This window comes from Corylus avellana, chromosome ca3, assembly GCF_901000735.1.
Source record: "Corylus avellana chromosome ca3, CavTom2PMs-1.0".
Lineage (NCBI taxonomy): Eukaryota > Viridiplantae > Streptophyta > Magnoliopsida > Fagales > Betulaceae > Corylus > Corylus avellana.
Genome location: NC_081543.1, coordinates 33,192,971 through 33,210,967, shown reverse-complemented (window position 1 = coordinate 33,210,967; position 17,997 = coordinate 33,192,971). Strand labels below are relative to the sequence as shown.

The window sequence follows — 17,997 nt, the reverse complement described above, 5'->3', positions numbered from 1 at the left end:
CCGGTCCATATATCACACAATTGCCACGGTAGAGTTCAGACAACTTTCTAGAAAATTTGAATTTACATATAAACCATGCACATAAACAATGAAATACCTACTAGATACGTCCACTTTTTTTTTTGAGCAAAAACTTAAAAGAGTAGCCACAAAAATCCTGGATCCCGTATTAAAGACCATCGGGTGAGAAATAAAGGACCAGTACTACAAATGCTAGCAAATTTGGTCTGGAACTGTCCCTGTTTACCAAACCATTCATTTGCCACATAAATCACAGATGATTGACTCCACAATTTCATATATTTAATTACAATTGGCAGTCTCTTTCCCTCAAACGGTAACAATTTATTAAATGTAAGACCCCAAGGATACAAGCCCAAGCTACAGCCAAAACAAGAAAAAAGAAGGCAAGGGTAGGGACCAAATCACACCCACTATAAACACTACCAAGCACTTCAATCATGATCTTTTATTCATGAAGTGTTCACACTAATTTTCACACTGGTTGATGTGCTGTGCTTTAGTGACTTTCCATATCAGTCATTTAAAAAACAAAAGAAAAGCCACAATCACTTAAGACACGTCAAGTCAGCTGGTGTGAAAGAAGTGTGAGAAGTAACAATACTCTTTTCAGAAAGTCAAAACCCAGGCAAGAACTCAAATCTTGAGCACCATGTCAAGTGGAAATTGGAACCTGAGCACATATAATTTTTAGTATGGTCAACAACACATGACAAAGAAATCTACTAATTTGGCAACCCAGGCTGTAACAGTCATATGATTACCATGTATATAAAATTTGGCGACATATCTAGCATATCGATAGCATCAGGTTCAATACTGAGATACCATCCTGTCCATTAATTCCGGAAGTTGTACCTTACAGATTTGATATATAAAATGCAGATCGTGCATTAAAACTGGGAAACTATTTGAAAATTATAACGGGGTAAAAGAAAAACAAGACTTCAACCTAAGACAAAAAAAGAAGGATCCGGACAAAAGAAGGATCCGGTTATGTAACATAGTTGGAAGGCACAATACTCCATATAGGACCTCAAAAATCAAAATAATTACCACTGCGAGAGAGAAAGGATTCAGGCAAAATCAAGACACAAAATATACTGAGCAGACAGGACCAGATACAGAGCTAAAAACCAAACGACCATAGTGACCACAACTCGACAAGTATGCATCCTAAAGCAGAATAATTTGGAGGAAGAGTGATGACCCATGGCCCATTTTAACCCAACATGTAGAAAGATCAATGGAAATTGAGCAGAAACAAAAAGGAAGCACAATGCTAGCAATGAATCATCACCAACAGAAACTCAAGGATTCCAAACTGTCACAGAACTTAATCAACAACACTAGAGCACATTTATTAGGTCACAACATTCAGTTAACATGTCTCAACCATAGATCCCTCAGGCATTAGACAACCAATAAATGAAACGTCCAATAGAAAGGTCACAAAAGCAGGCACCTTCATTTTGCACAATTACCAACACCTTCATTTAACCACCGCATAAATAATGAGCTCATTGATCCCACAACATTTCAAGCACAGACCAAAATAAATCTATTTTGCATAACCAAACTAAACTGACACAGAAAGATGAACGGAGGAGTACCAAAGGCAATTTACATAAGAAAAATCATTTCCAAACGCATAACAGAAGGATAAAAAAAAATTCCCATAGAAAGACAGCAGACACCAACAAAGCTATACTACAGCCGGAACAGCTCATATAAGGAGCAGCGAAATCCCCACTAGGAGGTTGATCACCATCATACAACAGATCATATTTATCAAGCAAGTGGTAATACCTTCAGCAGCAGACTTCTTCACAACCAAACTATAGTTATGTAACACACATAATAAACATATTTAGTTGCATATATAAGCACTGTAGAGCCCAGTTGAGGAACTAAATATGGTAAAACAGAGTGACAAAAAAAAAGAAAGAAAAAAAGAACGAAAACTTGCACTTAGAAAATATGAAACCAAGCATACATTTCAGTAAAGAAGGGCAAAGCATAATTTCAGTACTTATATTATTTAGACTATATTATTAATAAAACGCCCAGATGGCACATTGGCTCCAGATGGAAGTACACAACTAATCTAACTCAGCTGCTTTGACTACAAGCATTCAGAAAAGAACCACAATACTAAAGGTGCAGATGAAGAGCCTGTAAAGGAACAGCTAATACATTCATCAAACTCTGCAATCACGCAATCACCAGAACCACATAAAGCATCAGCGCCGAATAAGCTGTCATACACCTGAATCAAACATCCATTCACAACTCAATACATCATTCTGCATCCATCACGCAAAACAGAGTTCATTTCATTCTAATTCAAAGCGATAATCAAAACAAATATTATACCTTCTTGGGGCACCACTAAAAGAAACAGCTCTTATGTCTTACCTAACCACAAACAAAAACAAAAGTGTGATACAAAATTCAGAACATCTCAAAAAAAAGTAACAGGCAAACAAAGAAGCCACACATAACATCAAAAATACTAAGAAACATAAAAGGTCATGATGTTAGAAAGAAAAAATAATGGAAGTACATCAGAAGGTGAATTTCATAATCTCTTCGTAAAAGATACAACTGGAAAATCAATAAACAAAAGAAGGTAGCACCAAGTCAATAAAAAAAACAAATATCTATAACTAAATTTCACTGCATTAATACATAAGTAGAACTGGTATACATATTTAAAAAGTTTGAGTGATTCTATACATCAACCCCCACCCCCAATCCCCCCAATCCTATGTGCCATGGTCCCCACAACCAAAAAGCGAATCCCATGCACCAAATACTGTGGGGATCACCCCACATAGGATTGGGGGGAACGAGAGGGGGATTGGAGGGTGATGTATACTCAAAAAAAATTATTAACATGCCAAGAACTAATGACAGTCCATTCTCATTTGTGCGTGGATTAAGACAAATATGAATTTGTATTAAGCAGAGCTAAGGAGAAGATGCTGGAAACGTCAACTTTAATCTTCAAAGCTGTTACTTAATCGGCTTTTGATGATAATAACACAATTTCAGCATGACAAGCACAATTATTTCAACCAATAACAACAACTTACAAGCATCAAACACATACTCCTTTAGGGAAGATGGATTTCGGCTCAGCATACACTAAACAATGCAAACACTCTAAACCCCTCCATGCAATTTTCAGTACACATGGTAACCTTATGCCAAATTACATGCAAATGCATGACAATTCAAATTAATAAGTTTCCACAACCCAACTAGAGCTACCATGCCACACATACCACCTCTCAGAAAGCAAGACATCAGAGTCACATACATCCAGTACCAAAGAGCAACTAGGACTTACATCTTGACCTAAATTTTGTTACTACGAGTTCCCACCCAAAATTCCTATTAGGGAATATAAAAGTGCTGTGCATCATGATCTATATTTAAAGCCAGCAAGCAGAGAAAGTCTATCAACTAAAAATGAATCTCTAGGAAACCAAGGTCCATAACAAAAAATCATCAATTTGGACACACAAAACCAGATCATCTAAATTTAATAAGGACAAAGGTATGATAATCACCAAATTAATGATAAATATTAAGTAGTGAAACATTTGACTATAATCCAGACTGAGAGGGTACATGTTTGAGAAGCTAAAGCATAATAGTTTCAGGTACAACTTGATAGTCAGAAATCAACATCCAGGTTGAGGTCATAAAATCATCACAGTACTTTTTCATCTTACAAGTGCAAAAAAGTCATTACACTGATTGATTGTCAAGCCAAAAACCAAAGACAAAGTTAATTTTTCCATAAGATGGTTATCCACAAGCCCCATAAACTGCGTACACATCATCATTTTGAACAAACAGATCAGTTTGCGCATATCCACATGAACAAAGACAACTACATATCAACCAATTCAATTACCTTTTTTATGAATAATAAACAACCAACTCAATTACAAAAGTACATACAGTCAGAAACAATCACAGCCAGCAGAATCACAATCATCAATAATACAAAAACACAACTGAATCACTCCATTGCCATCTCTTACAAGACACTACGTACCAAAAGGACTACTTAGACTGCTGGCAAACTTTCACAAAATACAAAACAACCCAACACACATAGAAGCATACGCCAAATGCAATCCCAAAGAACAAGCCAGAACAAACAAAAAACCAAGAACAAATTGTATAACAAGCAAACATCTGTAACAAGAGGCACCAAGATAAAAAGAAAGCAGCACATACCACAAACATAAGAGGCATCCAGTCAGTCTAATCAAGCGCCAAACAAAGGAAAATAGGAATACAAGCACAGGAGATAGAACGCAAAAGGAAGCAAAGAAGAAAAAAAAGATGATATTTAATTACCTCAGAAGTAATGCGGCACATTTGGGTACATGCCCGCACCACCAGGTGGAACCCTTGGCACCGGGGAGGTCCCCGTTGGCTGGTGGTGCTGACTTTGGTACCCAGACGAAGCCGACGACAAGCTATAATGCCCACTCTCCGGATACCCACCAGAAGGCATTCCCACAGAAGTCGGGGGCATTCTATACAATGAAGACGACCCACCACCAGCAGCACCCAATCCACCACCAGTCCCACCAATGCCACCATACCCACCATAAGGCCCACCCAGCCCAGTACCAAACCCAGCAGTCCCTCCTAACGAGGATGGCTGCTGGCTATTTACCGACGACAACCCCGGCCCTCCCAACGACGTCGTGCTTAATGGATGATGACCCATCGGCGGCCCACCCGGAAACCCGCCATACGTGCCAATCGAGCCCGGTCCGCCGTACTGCGACCCCGGCATCGAACCACCCTGCGCCATGCCCATTCCCATCCCCATCCCCATACCGTCGTTCCCAGTAGCCCCAACCTGGCCCTGAACCCCATCGGGCCCAGGCTGACCCAGCGGCCCTCCTTGCTTCCCTTTCTTCGCATCCACGTTCGCCAACTTACAATTCAACTGCCTCCCGTCGATCATCTTTACCGGACTCGCCAACGCCGCCTGTGCCCCCTCCATGGTCTTGTACACGAACAGCGCGAACCCCTTCGACTTCCCGGTGAACCTGTCGAACCCAAGTGGCCCCTCTTCGATCTCCCCGTACGACGAGAAATGGGACAAGAGCTTATCCGGCGACATGTCGTGTGGCACCTCCCAGACGTAGATCTTGCGCATCGCCACGTCGGCGGTGTTGGCGTTCGCGTTCCCGCCCGTGTTCCCAGCGGCGGCGAGCTGCGTGACTGTGACGCGACCATCGATCCGCTTGCTGGGCTCCTTGAGGGCGAGGAGAGCGCCGTCGACATGCTTGAAGGTGACGAAGCCGTAGCCCTTGGACTTACCGGTCTGCTTGTCGAGGATGACCACGGCCTCCTCGAGTTCTCCGTAGGAAGAGAACAAGGTGCGGAGGCCGTCCGTGGTGGTGTCCCAACCGAGTCCGCGGATGAAAAGCTTGCGCTGCGACGAGTCCGAGTCCGCCAGGGCTCGCACGCCGTCAAGCACGTCAACGTGGCGGGCAGCCGCGGCCGCCACGATGTCGAGGAGCTTGTCCTTGTCGATGCGGTCGACGATTTTACGGACGTCTTCGGGGGTGAGTTTCGGGATCGAGGGGTCGACGTCGGTGGAGGGGGGGACGACGCCGTTCTCGTCCAGCTTTCGCTTCTTGGTCGGGTCCATTGGAGAAGAAGCTCCTGGCTCTTAGGATAAACCCTAACCCTGAGAATAACCGTAAGCTAAGAGTAAGGGAGACAGACGAGCACTGGGTGCGTGTGAGGTGCATGGTTTTTCTTATAGGGTTTGAGATTGGGTTGGACCCGTTGAAAAAGGCGGTGCTTTTAACTGGGCTTGGTCCAGTCCAGTCTAATCGATTTTCATTCTTACAATTGTAAAAATAAAATAAAAAGACGTAGAAAGTAAGTGTAATCGTCATGGATTGTGGTTCAATGGCCCAATGGAATTTCTAAGTAGTCAAGGTATGTACTAAGACGTGGATTTAAGTTTTTTACAATGGAGAATTTTCACATATTAGTATTAGTAATTTAGTATGTGAAAAGGCGGGCAGTTACCACTAACCACGAAATCGCTTCTTTTTTTTTTTCCTTTTAATTTTTAAATATTTTTAAGGGGTAACTTCACTTTAGACGAATTATTATATAATTTGATAAGCCACTCTAAACTTTAAAACCTCTCAATTTGAACCCCTGAACTTTCAATTGCAATCAATTTGAACCTCTCCGTCAGATTTTAAATGTTAAAAGTGAGACAATAACATTTATACCCCTAACTTTTTTTATAAAATTTCCAATTTACCTTTAATTTCAAATTAAAAAATAAAAATAAAAAGGAAAATCGGGGATATTTTGGTCTTTTATGTATTTCTATTAGAAGTTAGACTGTAATTGAAAGTTCAAGGGTTCAAATCGAGAGGTTTTAAAGTTTGGGAGTTTGTCAAATCGCATAATAATTCAGGGGTCTAAAGTGAAGTTATCATTTTTTTTAATGTTTTATATATATATATATATATTAAAAAACGGTTAGCTGTTATTGAGGTTATTAATCTCTAACCACCGGTTTAACCTAGGCGGTTAGCAGAGAAAGTTAGTAAATTTCCGCTAACTGTAACCACAACAGTATAGTATATAATATTTCTCAAAATCAAATTCAAATTCATCTTCCCTGATCAACAAAAATCAAAATCAAAAAATCTTTTTTTTTTTTTCTCTTGTTCTTTTTTTAATGGAGTACATCCACTTCTTCTTTATTGCTTGCCAGATCAAAAGAACAATGATTCCAATACACAAACATAGCTGATGAGTCTTTCATTTGAATCATCTGCATCATATACACAGAAATCATATAAAAATGCATCTGATCCATTTTCATCACATACACAAATCAAACTTCATAACAAGTTCACACATTTATTATACATATAATTAATTATAACAAAAATCTCGTATCACACTATCACCCAACTTAGAATATATTATACAGAACTTTATTATAAAACCCAATAGATAAATATGATTAAAATAGTCATTTGAAAGCAGTTTTGGGAGCTTTATGCCCCAGAGAACTCTTTGTGGCCACCTCCAAATTGGTACAACAAATGTTTACACGAGATTTCTTTGTATTATTATTCTCCAAATACTGAAGGACTTTCTCTTTCTCTTCCTCAGTCTCAAACTCCACGTTTGAGCAGCACAAGAAGGCATACCTCTTAAGCTTAAAATGAACTTTTTCCTTTTCCTTTTCATTCTTCTTCTTCTTCTTCTTCTTCTTTTCCTCTCCCAGAGCCCCAGCAGCAACCTCCACGTTTGAGCAACATATACAGAATGACTTCTTGGAGGAAAACCTTCCCTTTTTCTTCTTCTTCTGCTGCTGATCTTCCTTGAGAACTAATATTGCATTAGAGGAGGGCTTGGGCACCTTGGAATCAGCCTGATAATCCATTAATGCATATAATTTAGACTGACTACTTCAGAGGATGAGCTATTGAGTAGAAGTCTAACCCATCGACAGCCTTATATATTAAAGGATAATGTTATGAGATTTACAAGTGTTTTAGGATTAAAATACTTAGAGATTTATATATAGAATTAGATTCATAATTTAAATGTTAGATATAATATGTTATCATTAAAGATAATATATTATCTCATTAGATTAATTGAAGTAGTTTATTTCTATTAGTCTTTTATATCTACTATGTATCGTAAGAGAGCGCTTTCAATTTTGAGTATATATATATATATGGTCAACACATGAAATAATAGAAGCTACTTCCTACACCCAATTGGGGTATTTCTACATCAAAGTTTTATAGGGGGGCCGCATTAAGGAAGTATAGGGCTGTCAATAACAATAAAAATTAATCATAAATATATTTTTTTCACAAAGTTTTAAAAGTTTATTTTTAATGTTATGTTATTTTAATTATATTATAGTCGTATACCAATTTACTAAATAACATTAGATCATTCTTATTAAGCTCGAGATTATATATATATATATATATATATATATATATATATATATATTAGCTTGACCCTTTCAAAGATAAAGTTCTAGCTTCCTCAGCTTACTACGGACATTTTAAAGCCTTTTTTTTTAGGTTATAATAGTGAACCGATTGCTTTTGGGTTCAGCTCATTGGACCAATTCAAGCAATCAGTTCAATTTTTTGAAACAAATGATAGAGATATGATTAGACTAAGTTTAGAGTTTGTTACTGTTGAGTTAATTGGACAAACCATGGCATGCATATAAAAAGCTTTTTTCTTTTTGATTAACTAAAACTTTATTTCAATCTATTACTCAAAAATATATTGAATATGTTGCTTCGGGTTGTGAGTAAGAGTAGATCGCACCATTAATGATGGTGGTTTAATGATAAATATTAGGGCATGGATGTGACTCTCACAATGAGAATTTTTTGTATGATTAGTGTAAATCACCTTGAAGCTCACTGATATCTTAATGGATTGAGTTAAGTTATGACTTAACTAAGCTTAAGAGAATGTCTGCAGTTTTCACCGGATTCTTTGAGATAAGACCTAGTTTCGGAAGTTCAGGGGTTGAAACCCAACAGCAACATTAAAGAATGAAGATCCCTTGTACTTGTCGTGTCCGAGACGACTGTATGTCTATCCCGGGATATGCTTATCTCGAGACTTGCATGTAATGATGAATCTTGGTCCCGGGATGTGTCAGATCCCGAGACCTAATTTCAATGTGGCAACCTGTCATATCCTCCTGCGATGTATTTATTCCGGGAGTGACCTAGTGAGTATTCTTCATGTTCTCCCGGCATATGCGCATTCCGGAAGTCTTTGGTATTTGGCCCTAAATTCGTAGCTCATCGAGGGCCGACATTGGCCCTGAAGCCCGTGGCATAATGGGCCAGTTGTTAGCATCTTCCAACTACACAAAGCAATTACAGATTTTTGCTGTGCTTTGTAGATGCTATGTTTTGTAGCTAATTTTTGCTATTCACAGATTGTTCCAGTTAGTTGAGCTTTGTTTCTTTCGGAGTGTTTTGTAAATTTTGATTTTGTTAGAATTAGGATATTTTATATCTTTTATTAGAAAATTTTAAAATTAACTCAGAATTGTGTGTGTATTGAGCGTCTTGGTTTGCAGAATTAAGATATATTATTTCTCTTATTATGAAATTATCACTAAATTTTAATTAGTGGAATATTTTTAGATTATCTCTTTATCCTTAACTAAATCATCTAAATAAAAAATAAATTATCTGATTAAAAAAACCCTTTAAAATTGTAAAAATTCTAGAAGGCCGACAACGCCCAAATTATATCATCAAAATTGTGAAGTCGGAAATACTGATCTAGACACATACTTGGTTAGTTGTTAAAATAATAATAATAATAATAATAATAAATTTAAAAATTATATATATAGCTTCCACCGGCAGAGTTCAACCTTTCAGTGGATTTTTTAAAATATTTGCTGGGCACTATTCTTTTTTTAATATAATTTAAATCAGCACCAGAATCAATCAAAGCAATGATATCAAAGGCATAATCAGGAGCAATGACAATATGAACTTTAGAATACCATTTAGGTGGAATAATCTTGTTAATAAGACTAATAATCTTGACTTCATTGAAAATCACTTTATTGTTGGATTCTGCTTCATTAGAATGCTCAGATTGCTTATCATTTTCATTATTGGAATTGTGATCTTGAAAACAATTTTGAATTTTCAGTATTAATAGTTGTTTGTTTTAAATCATTATTATCAGATTTAACAGTAAAGAGGTCATTTTTCAAATCTGCAATTTCTTTCTTGATATTACTAATCTCATGCTGCAAATCTGGGATAATAATTTCTTTGGATTTTTGTTTAGAAAATCGTTCCAGAGTTTCATCAAGAGAGATTTTTGCATTGTTAGGTTTATTATCATTTTTAATCATTGTATTATTGAGTATTTTAAGGTAGTCTTCCCTGAGTTCAGGATTTTCAATTTTTGAAATTAAAATAATTAGTAAATTTTCTTGTATAATTTGACAGATAATTTTCTGATTTTTTTTTTTTTAAAAAAAAAAATTTCTGAGATTAATTTCACAAATCCAACCACTCTGTTGAAGATTATCATTCCCATCAATAATTGTCACACACGCACACGGCAAGATGGTTAGGGTATTTTGCAAGATAGAAAAATATAAGAAAATAGATGATATCTGAGAGTTTTTGGGCATCATTGATAGAGGTGTGCGGCTTGTCCCTTTCCGTCACTAAGAGGATGACAGAGGTTTAGTACTAAATTTTATGAACTGGGTTTTTGGACGCATGATGCGATTGATTATGCTTAGTACATTGCAGGTTTGATAATATTGATTTGATGATTTTAGTACTTTGGTTTTTACAGAACTATGTAGAATTCCATGGAAGGAGGAAAACCTTCTATTAGAGTTGTAAGCAAAGCGGGCTACTTGTGAATGTGCTCGAGTTCAGCTCGGGATTGGTTCATTTATTAAACAAACAGAACTTGAACATATTTTTAAGCTGGGTTTTTGGATGAATGATGCGATTGATTATGCTTAGTACATTGCAGGTTAGATAATATTGATTTGATGATTTTAGTACTTTGGTTTTTACAGAACTCTGTAGAATTCCATGGAACGAGGAAAACCTTCTATTAGAGTTGTAAGCAAAGCGAGCTACTTGTGAATATGCTCGAGTTCAGCTCGGGATTGGTTCATTTATTAAACAAACAGAACTTGAACATATTTTTAAGCTCATTCATCAAATGAATTGACCATGCTAAAACTCAACTCGACTCAAGATAGCCTTGTAAACAAAGCTTGTGGAAGCTCAATAGACTTGTTTATATATATATATATATATATATATATATATATATATATATATAGACTATTAGTATAATAGACATTTGTTTAGAGTTTGAATATATTATAAGTACATGTTATTTAATTTTCGAATTAATTTAGTTGCATATATATCTCAAGTATTATTCACAACGTTCGATTACTGATCCAACGGTTGTTAACGAAAGCTATTGAAGCGTAGGATTGAGATTTTTTCTAAAGAGTTGTTTGTTAAAAACCTCCCCACCCCAAAATACTATTCTTTTCATTTTTTTTTTTTTTTAAAAAATCAACATCAAAACATTTTCACTTTTTATATCACATAATTTTTGTTTTTTTTGACACATTTACACAAGAGAAAGTAGCAACCTCTGCTTCATAAGATATGGTCTCCAACCGATTGAGTTACCATTGGGACTTATATCACTTAATTTACATTTTACTATTATTCAAATTAAAAAAATTAATACAAAACAAAACTTTTTCACTTTTCAATTTCACTTTTTTACTTATTGATATCATTATTCTTATTTATTTTTTCACAAAAAATTATACATTACCTGGATTCTTAACAAACAACCCCTTGTTTATAACTTTATTGGATTAGGTGAACTCCCACGTATAACGCCCATAGTCCATAGACCAAAGCATCTCTCCCGCTCATTCTTTATATCTTCTAATCCACTCTTTCTTTCTCTCAACTCACAACAATCAGCTGAGGATGATGACTGACGAGTGAATGGCGTAGTTGAGTTGGGGCTCGCGCTCAGCAACCAAGTCTTCACTCCTGCCAGCCGTCCTGACCCGCTTCTCTCCGAGTGGTGGTCCTACCAACGGCTTGAGCTCATCGACGACGAGGCGCCGGGGCTTTCACTCAGCAACTACCGTGGGCTCAAATCGGCCAGATCTCCCTCCTACGCTCCGCCAACATCAGCACCGAGAATCTAGTGCACGTCGCCGTCCGCCACAACCTCTACCGCTACGTCAGGCACACACAATGTTGTGGCTATTCATGATAATGTTACACTTTTCCGTTATATTTTTGTTGTTAATTCTTAGGTTCTTTCTATATTTTTAAATTGTTTTAGTTAACTGAAAAGGAGGAAAATTTGTTGTTTTGAGGGGAATTCGACTGGATGCTTGCTTGTATTGACTTGTTTTAGGCTATGATTTGCTTAGGATTTGAGAAAGAAAAGAAAAATTGTTTGTTGATATGTTCAACGAGGTCAAAATTCCTTAGACAAATTAAACGAGAGCTCGAGCTTGTTTATTTGGTAATGAATTACCGAGTTTGAGCCGAGTTCGAACCCCTTTGAGGAAGAAATGAGCCGAGTTCGAACATCCAAAGCTCCGTTCGGCTCGGTTCATATGCATCCCTACCCTCAATACTCCCTTCTCCCTCAAAGGAAAGAAAAGAGTTGGAAAACTATCTACAATACTTAAAGAGGAGAAAGTTGGCATTAAATACCATCTGATATTAATATGTTTATAGTATAAAATGAAATATAGTTGCAATTGTATTTCTAACTTTGACATGGCATGAGAAGCTGACCGATTGTATAGTTGGATTTGTATCCGAGTCTTTGATTTCCCACTGATTAAATTGGCATTAAGGGTCATGCATATGTTGTTGCTGGTCTCCTTGTAGATGGTGTGTATTTTTTGAATGATTTTATCAAGTCAATGTATATGATCCGTATGAGACTATTTAAGGGAAAACCTCATTTTGTTAACCAATTTTCTAATCATATGCATTTCTTACAATGGTTAGTCCAATTCTATGTCTCTGAAGTACTATTGAAGTATGATGTTTTGACCAAGTTATAGAAGTCCGGAAACACATAAAGTTGTATTAATCCCAAAGCACACCTAGGAATGGATAGATTGATAGATAGGTTTGTGTGTGTGTGTGTGTGTTTTTGTCTTTCAAAAAATGATATGACTGCTATCAAGTGACTTAAGCATCAGATTGTTGCTTACTTTATAATCTGTGACTAAGGTTTCTTTTTAACAACTCATTTGATCTTGTATCAGGAGATTCGCTATTTTACAGCCTCCTCCCAATCATGTTCCAACCATGTTTCCAGGGCCATTTTTTGGTTATGTGGTGGGATACACACAATGCCACTCAAGCACAGTGCAGTTGAATCATTCTGTAGCTGTGTTGAAGAACATGTCTTCCTCATTTTCCTTTGTTAGTTCCTTTCCAAGAGTTCATCCTTTTGCAGCCTTACAAATCAGTCTTGATGTGGGAGATGCATTCGATTCTAGTGAGTGTCTCCAGCCAAAAGTTTCTGAGAACCCGATTTTGAATGTGGAGGACCACGTAGTTGGTAACAGTCACTCTGCAGAGACTATTGAAGACCATAAGGAAAGGCAAAGACGAAGAAAGATAGGGTTAGCAAACAAGGGGAGAGTGCCATGGAACAAAGGCAAGAAGCATAGTGCAGGTAACTGCATTTAGGATGTGACATCTTCTCTATCAAAAATCTTGCTGACCGTACAGTTTTATTACACATACCAATTTTTTTTTATTAATTCTGAAGTGCTACTATACTATATAATGCAGAGAGTCGTGAACGCATTAAGAGAAGAACGATAGAAGCCTTGAGAGACCCCAAGGTGAAGTCATGTAAGATTCAGTTAACTTTAGGTTCTGTCTTTTGCACAGTATGTTGTTTAACTAGAAGGTAATGTTTCATGTCAAAAGGCAGAACCATAGAATTGTTTCTGCAGATTTTTAGATCTTCATTTTGTTCAAAGTTTTTTGCTGTACTTTTCATTCAGTGTAAAAAGAGCAAACTTTTTGCATTATAACACAAAAGAAATTCTTTTGGATGTTATTTTCTTGCTTCCTTTATTCTTTATTTGTTTATAGGTACTATGCACCTTACAATTTCTTTTTTCTTCTATTAGCTAATTCATTTTTTCCTAATACTTCTTTGACCTTATCTTCCTTAACAATTTTCAGGTTAGGAAGAAGATGTCTGAACATCCACGACCTCACAGGTAATATTTACATCTTACAATCTTTCATATTTATTTTCCTCAACAAAAATGTTCAGGTGTACTCTATTTAAAACCTAATATTGGGTTAGACTTTGGTTGTGTGGGCATGTAACATAGATAAATTCTTAAAAGCTTACATCCAAGTGTGAGTATGCTGGATTTAAATTTTTTTGGTTGATTTTCTATTATATATGAAAAACAAAATTAATTTAGAAGGAAGGATTTAAAAGAGTTCTACATTGAAGAATGGAGAGAGGCTGGAAAATAGGAACAAAAAAAAAGGCTTTGGGTCAAATTGCTTCAAGAATGATCTTTGTGGATTTTAGTTGGTTAATAGACATAAGGGTATTGGGATGGATTTAAAGACGATAAGGGTCTAATAACAGTCATTTTATGTTTTTGGCTAGGCTTAGAAATATTGAAGTTCTTACACTTTCTACTTGCAAGATTAAGTGCCTCTGTGGGGCACATATGTTAATTCTGTATGTGACTTGAATGAAATTTAGGGTTGATTTATTTAACAAAGAAGTGTGATAGTCGAAATGTTTTATTTATATAATTCGATTGAAAGAGAAACCAGATTGGCAAGAACTCTTTCCCCTGGGACATTTTTCAAGATAAAAGGATTGAGCTTTGTATTGTAGACATACAATTCACTTGGCACCTCTAAGATGGACATCCAGACATTTTCTTAGCTGTGAAGATTTCGTTTTAAGCATTTCATGAATTCAAGAAGAAGAAGAAGAAGAAAAGAAAGAAAGAAAGAAAAAAATGTTGTAGGATTGTCTCAGGTTTGGTGAGCAAGTTCTTGTGACCAAGACGAAATTTCTTGTGGCTAGTAGAATTTGATCTTCCTTGGTTCTAGATTCACCTTAAGCTTAAAGGTATACCTGAAATTGAGGCCAATTTTTGACTCATGGCTCGTCTATATATGCTTGATAGGTGTCTTACCACTTAAGTTTTGTTGACCTCTAACATGACAGGTTGCATTACTGAAGTCAACACTATCAATTTTTTTTTTGTAGTGATCATATCAAGGAAAAAATAAGCTCATCACTTCGACGTGTTTGGCAAGAGCGTTTGAAATTGAAACGGTTAAGGGAAAGGTTCATTTGGTCCTGGGCGGAAAGTATAGCAGAAGCAGCTAAGAAAGGAGGGACCGATCAGCAAGAGCTAGAATGGGATAGCTATGATAAGATAAAACAACAAATAGCCCTCCAACAGCTTCGTTGGGTTGTAGACAACAAGGCAAAGGCAAAGCGGAAGGCAAAGGCAAGAGCAGAGAAATTCATTCTTTCCTGGGCAGAAAGCATAGCGAAAGCGGCTAAGAAAGGGGGGAGTGGCCAACCAGAGTTAGATTGGGATAGTTACAATAAGATAAAACAAGAAATGGTTCTCCAACAGCTTCAGTGGGCTGCAGAAAAGGCGAAGGTAAAGGAGACGGCAAAGTTAAGAGCAAGGCTTGCTCACAAGAGAAAAGAACAGGAAGGGAAGGCAAGAGCAAGAGGAGAGATTAAGAGAAACACGAACAGAAAATCAAAGGAAGACAAAGATGACTTGGCAGTTGCCGAAGAGTCAAAACTTAAGCAGAAACTAATAAAGGTAATTGCCCAGGAGACCTCATGGATTTAAACTGTGATTTTCAAGAATAATGTATTTAACCATTTAGGCCTGTGATAAATATGATTACCATTAAGCTTCTCATGGTTGTGAGTGGATCACTAGGTAAATGAGGGAATTGTTTTAGAACTGGACTAGTAATTGAATGGTAAAAGTGTTGCTTCAGCTTCACCTATAATGGCATAATTTAGGGTGACCTAGGACCTCTGCTTACTATTTAGTTTTCTTTTGACCCTTAGAACTAAACTGCTTATGTGATTTCTAAATCTGATTGTCAGTTTGTTTGGGTTCCATGCATTGTATTTCTATCTTATTAATCTGATTCTATATACTTTTCTAGGTTGTGTTATTTTAATGAACTATTTTCCATCTTATCTTTAGATTCACACAAAGAAATCCATAAATTGTCAAGTTTCTGGTCGGGCGGACTCGGTGGTTTCACATTTTGGAGCTTTGGAGAAATTGGACCTAGAACACATAAAGAGAGAAAAAACGCGAAGAGAAGTTTCACTAGCTGATCAGATCCAAGCAGTTAGAAAGAAAAAAGCAGAATCCACAGCTAGAGAAGTTCTCTCAGCATCATCCTCTGATACTGATCCAATGAAAAGTATAGGTTTCCACTGTTTTCACAAACAGTAGACCCAATGTATGGAAGACAAGGTGACCACTCTTTCTAATTTTGATCATTTTCTTGTTTCTGTTATAGAGCTGTGCTTTGTTCGGTTCTTGATGGTTATTACTTAGAAGAATATTGGAATCTCACAATATCCACTCCTATTTTAAGTAGTTTTAAGATCTTGATTCTCAATTTTTCTCCAATGCATCAATGTCAATTTGTTGTCTTAACCATTGTTCAATTCTTTTTTCCCAAATAAAGAAAAAAAATCAATATTCTTCTCTCTTTATTGTTGTTTCCATGTATTCATGTTAGAATGGTGGCAAAAGGTCAATTGGGCTGCAACCATTGTGAGGTCAGGTTTGCAGTTGAGACTGAAGTCAATTTCTGTTAGTATAATGGAAAACAATTAGGTGATATTTGAAGTAGTTAAAAAATAACCTTTTGAAAAAATTAAACAAAAAAACTGAAAATACCAAAAAGAGGTGGCTCTTTTCGTATTAGCCTCCTTAATTTATTTAAAATGCTTATTTTTTATTTTACTTTTTACTAACTTCCAAGTGTGTTTTGGAGAGAAAAGTGTTTAATTTATGTAGAGCCTTATGTAATTTTTTAAAGTTTGGAGATGCAAATGAAAATATGATGGTAGTCCATGTTGGGATATAATTTTGATGATGCAAAAATTATTGTTAAAACAAAATATACCAATCCAAAAATTAACAGTAAGATTAATAAAATGTAAGAGATAAAAAGTGAAGTATGAAAGTATCTCACAATGCTATAAAATTATGCAAGAATATTGTCTTTAAAGGTTGATTCATGCCTCCTGAAGTACTTAAATCAGTGCAATCGGATTCCTTGACGTGACATCTCCTACTCTTAGGACTAGACCGTAGTGGCTATCTTTGTTAATAGCACACTTCCAAAATCGAAGGCTAATAGAAGAACCTTTATTTCCCTTATGAGATAATTTTCAAAATTTATTTGAGGAATAGAAGGAGATATCTTCTCAAGAACTCTTTGGTGGAATTTTATAGAAGAGTGTTAGCTTACAAAATAAGTTAACATCCAACAGGCACAAAGAGGTCTTATCACCAACGGTTTTAACATGTAGGAGTGTAAAAGGCTAGTATGAAAAATGGGGTTGAAATAGCAAGCTCAAACGACACCGTTTTAGTTTTTTTTTTTTTCTAATTTTTTTCTTCTCTTTTTTCTTTTCAAAAAAGAATTATTAAATAATTACTAACCGCTTCGACGGTTATGGAAAGCGGTTAGCCAATTTTACTAACCGCCTGTTTACCCCTAGTGGAAAAAGTTAAGAGACTTTTAGTGCCAACTAACGAAGGTTAGTTTTTTTTAAAAAAAAAAAAAAAAAAAAAAATACTTGGCCTTCAACTGGTATTAATATGAGCCACGTGTTCCAGCAGAAACATTACAAAATGGATTGACAGTATAGTCAGGTGGCTATGTTATTGGTGTTACCATTCAGTACAACAACTACATGCCAAGGATGAAGATTAGAAATTTGATACAAAGGGCTCAAAACTTATTTTGGGCCTGTGATAGATTGTGGAAAATTTTTGGGCGACCACTCAAAAGAAGAGTAATGCTAAACACACCACCATTTAATAGTGACAATGTTCATCAACCCTTAATTTTTATTTTTATTTTAAATAAAAATTGATTGAAGGACTGATATGCACTATCACATTAACCCATCTGTTCCATTGAGATGGTAATGTAGTACTTGCATTCCTTTTTAGCAATTGCCCATTCAAACTCCTTTTTTATTATTATTATTATTATTATTACTATTTTGTCTTTAAGTGATTCATTCAAATTGCTTTGTTCAATGTAA

The 17,997-nt window shown here is 36.2% G+C and overlaps 2 protein-coding genes across 3 annotated transcripts; one reads left to right on the top strand and one right to left on the bottom strand.

Annotated features, from left to right (window-relative positions):
• Positions 1-2,000: 2,000 nt before the first annotated feature.
• On the bottom strand, positions 2,001-5,812 carry LOC132173491 (UBP1-associated protein 2C). Of its 2 annotated transcripts, none has more exons than XM_059585005.1 (3): positions 4,402-5,812; positions 2,398-2,439; positions 2,001-2,290 (listed from the first exon to the last, which is right to left on the bottom strand). In XM_059585005.1, exon 1 carries the CDS (start codon positions 5,714-5,716, stop codon positions 4,403-4,405), a length of 1,314 nt encoding a protein of 437 aa, XP_059440988.1. In that variant the 5' UTR covers positions 5,717-5,812; the 3' UTR covers positions 2,001-2,290; positions 2,398-2,439; position 4,402. The 2 variants fall into 2 exon arrangements, with proteins under 2 accessions (XP_059440988.1, XP_059440989.1); XM_059585006.1 differs by having other exon boundaries at positions 2,398-2,434.
• A 5,748-nt stretch (positions 5,813-11,560) lies between these two features.
• Positions 11,561-16,369, top strand: LOC132174944 (uncharacterized). Its single transcript, XM_059586708.1, has 6 exons — positions 11,561-11,893; positions 12,929-13,344; positions 13,464-13,516; positions 13,866-13,903; positions 14,929-15,505; positions 15,905-16,369. Coding segments are annotated over exons 1-6 (1,344 nt in total). The 5' UTR covers positions 11,561-11,891; the 3' UTR covers positions 16,163-16,369.
• The last annotated feature ends 1,628 nt before the right edge of the window (positions 16,370-17,997 follow it).

What these genes read in the sequence shown, in the direction of transcription:
- LOC132173491 (XM_059585005.1), bottom strand. Translation starts at nt 5,716, where the DNA reads ATGGACCCGACCAAGAAGCGAAAGCTGGACGAGAACGGCGTCGTCCCC.
- LOC132174944 (XM_059586708.1), top strand. An exon ending in AAGCCTTGAGAGACCCCAAG is followed by an intron (nt 13,517 to 13,865) that starts GTGAAGTCATGT and finishes AACAATTTTCAG; the next exon opens with GTTAGGAAGAAGATGTCTGA. An exon ending in GAACATCCACGACCTCACAG is followed by an intron (nt 13,904 to 14,928) that starts GTAATATTTACA and finishes TTTTTTTTGTAG; the next exon opens with TGATCATATCAAGGAAAAAA.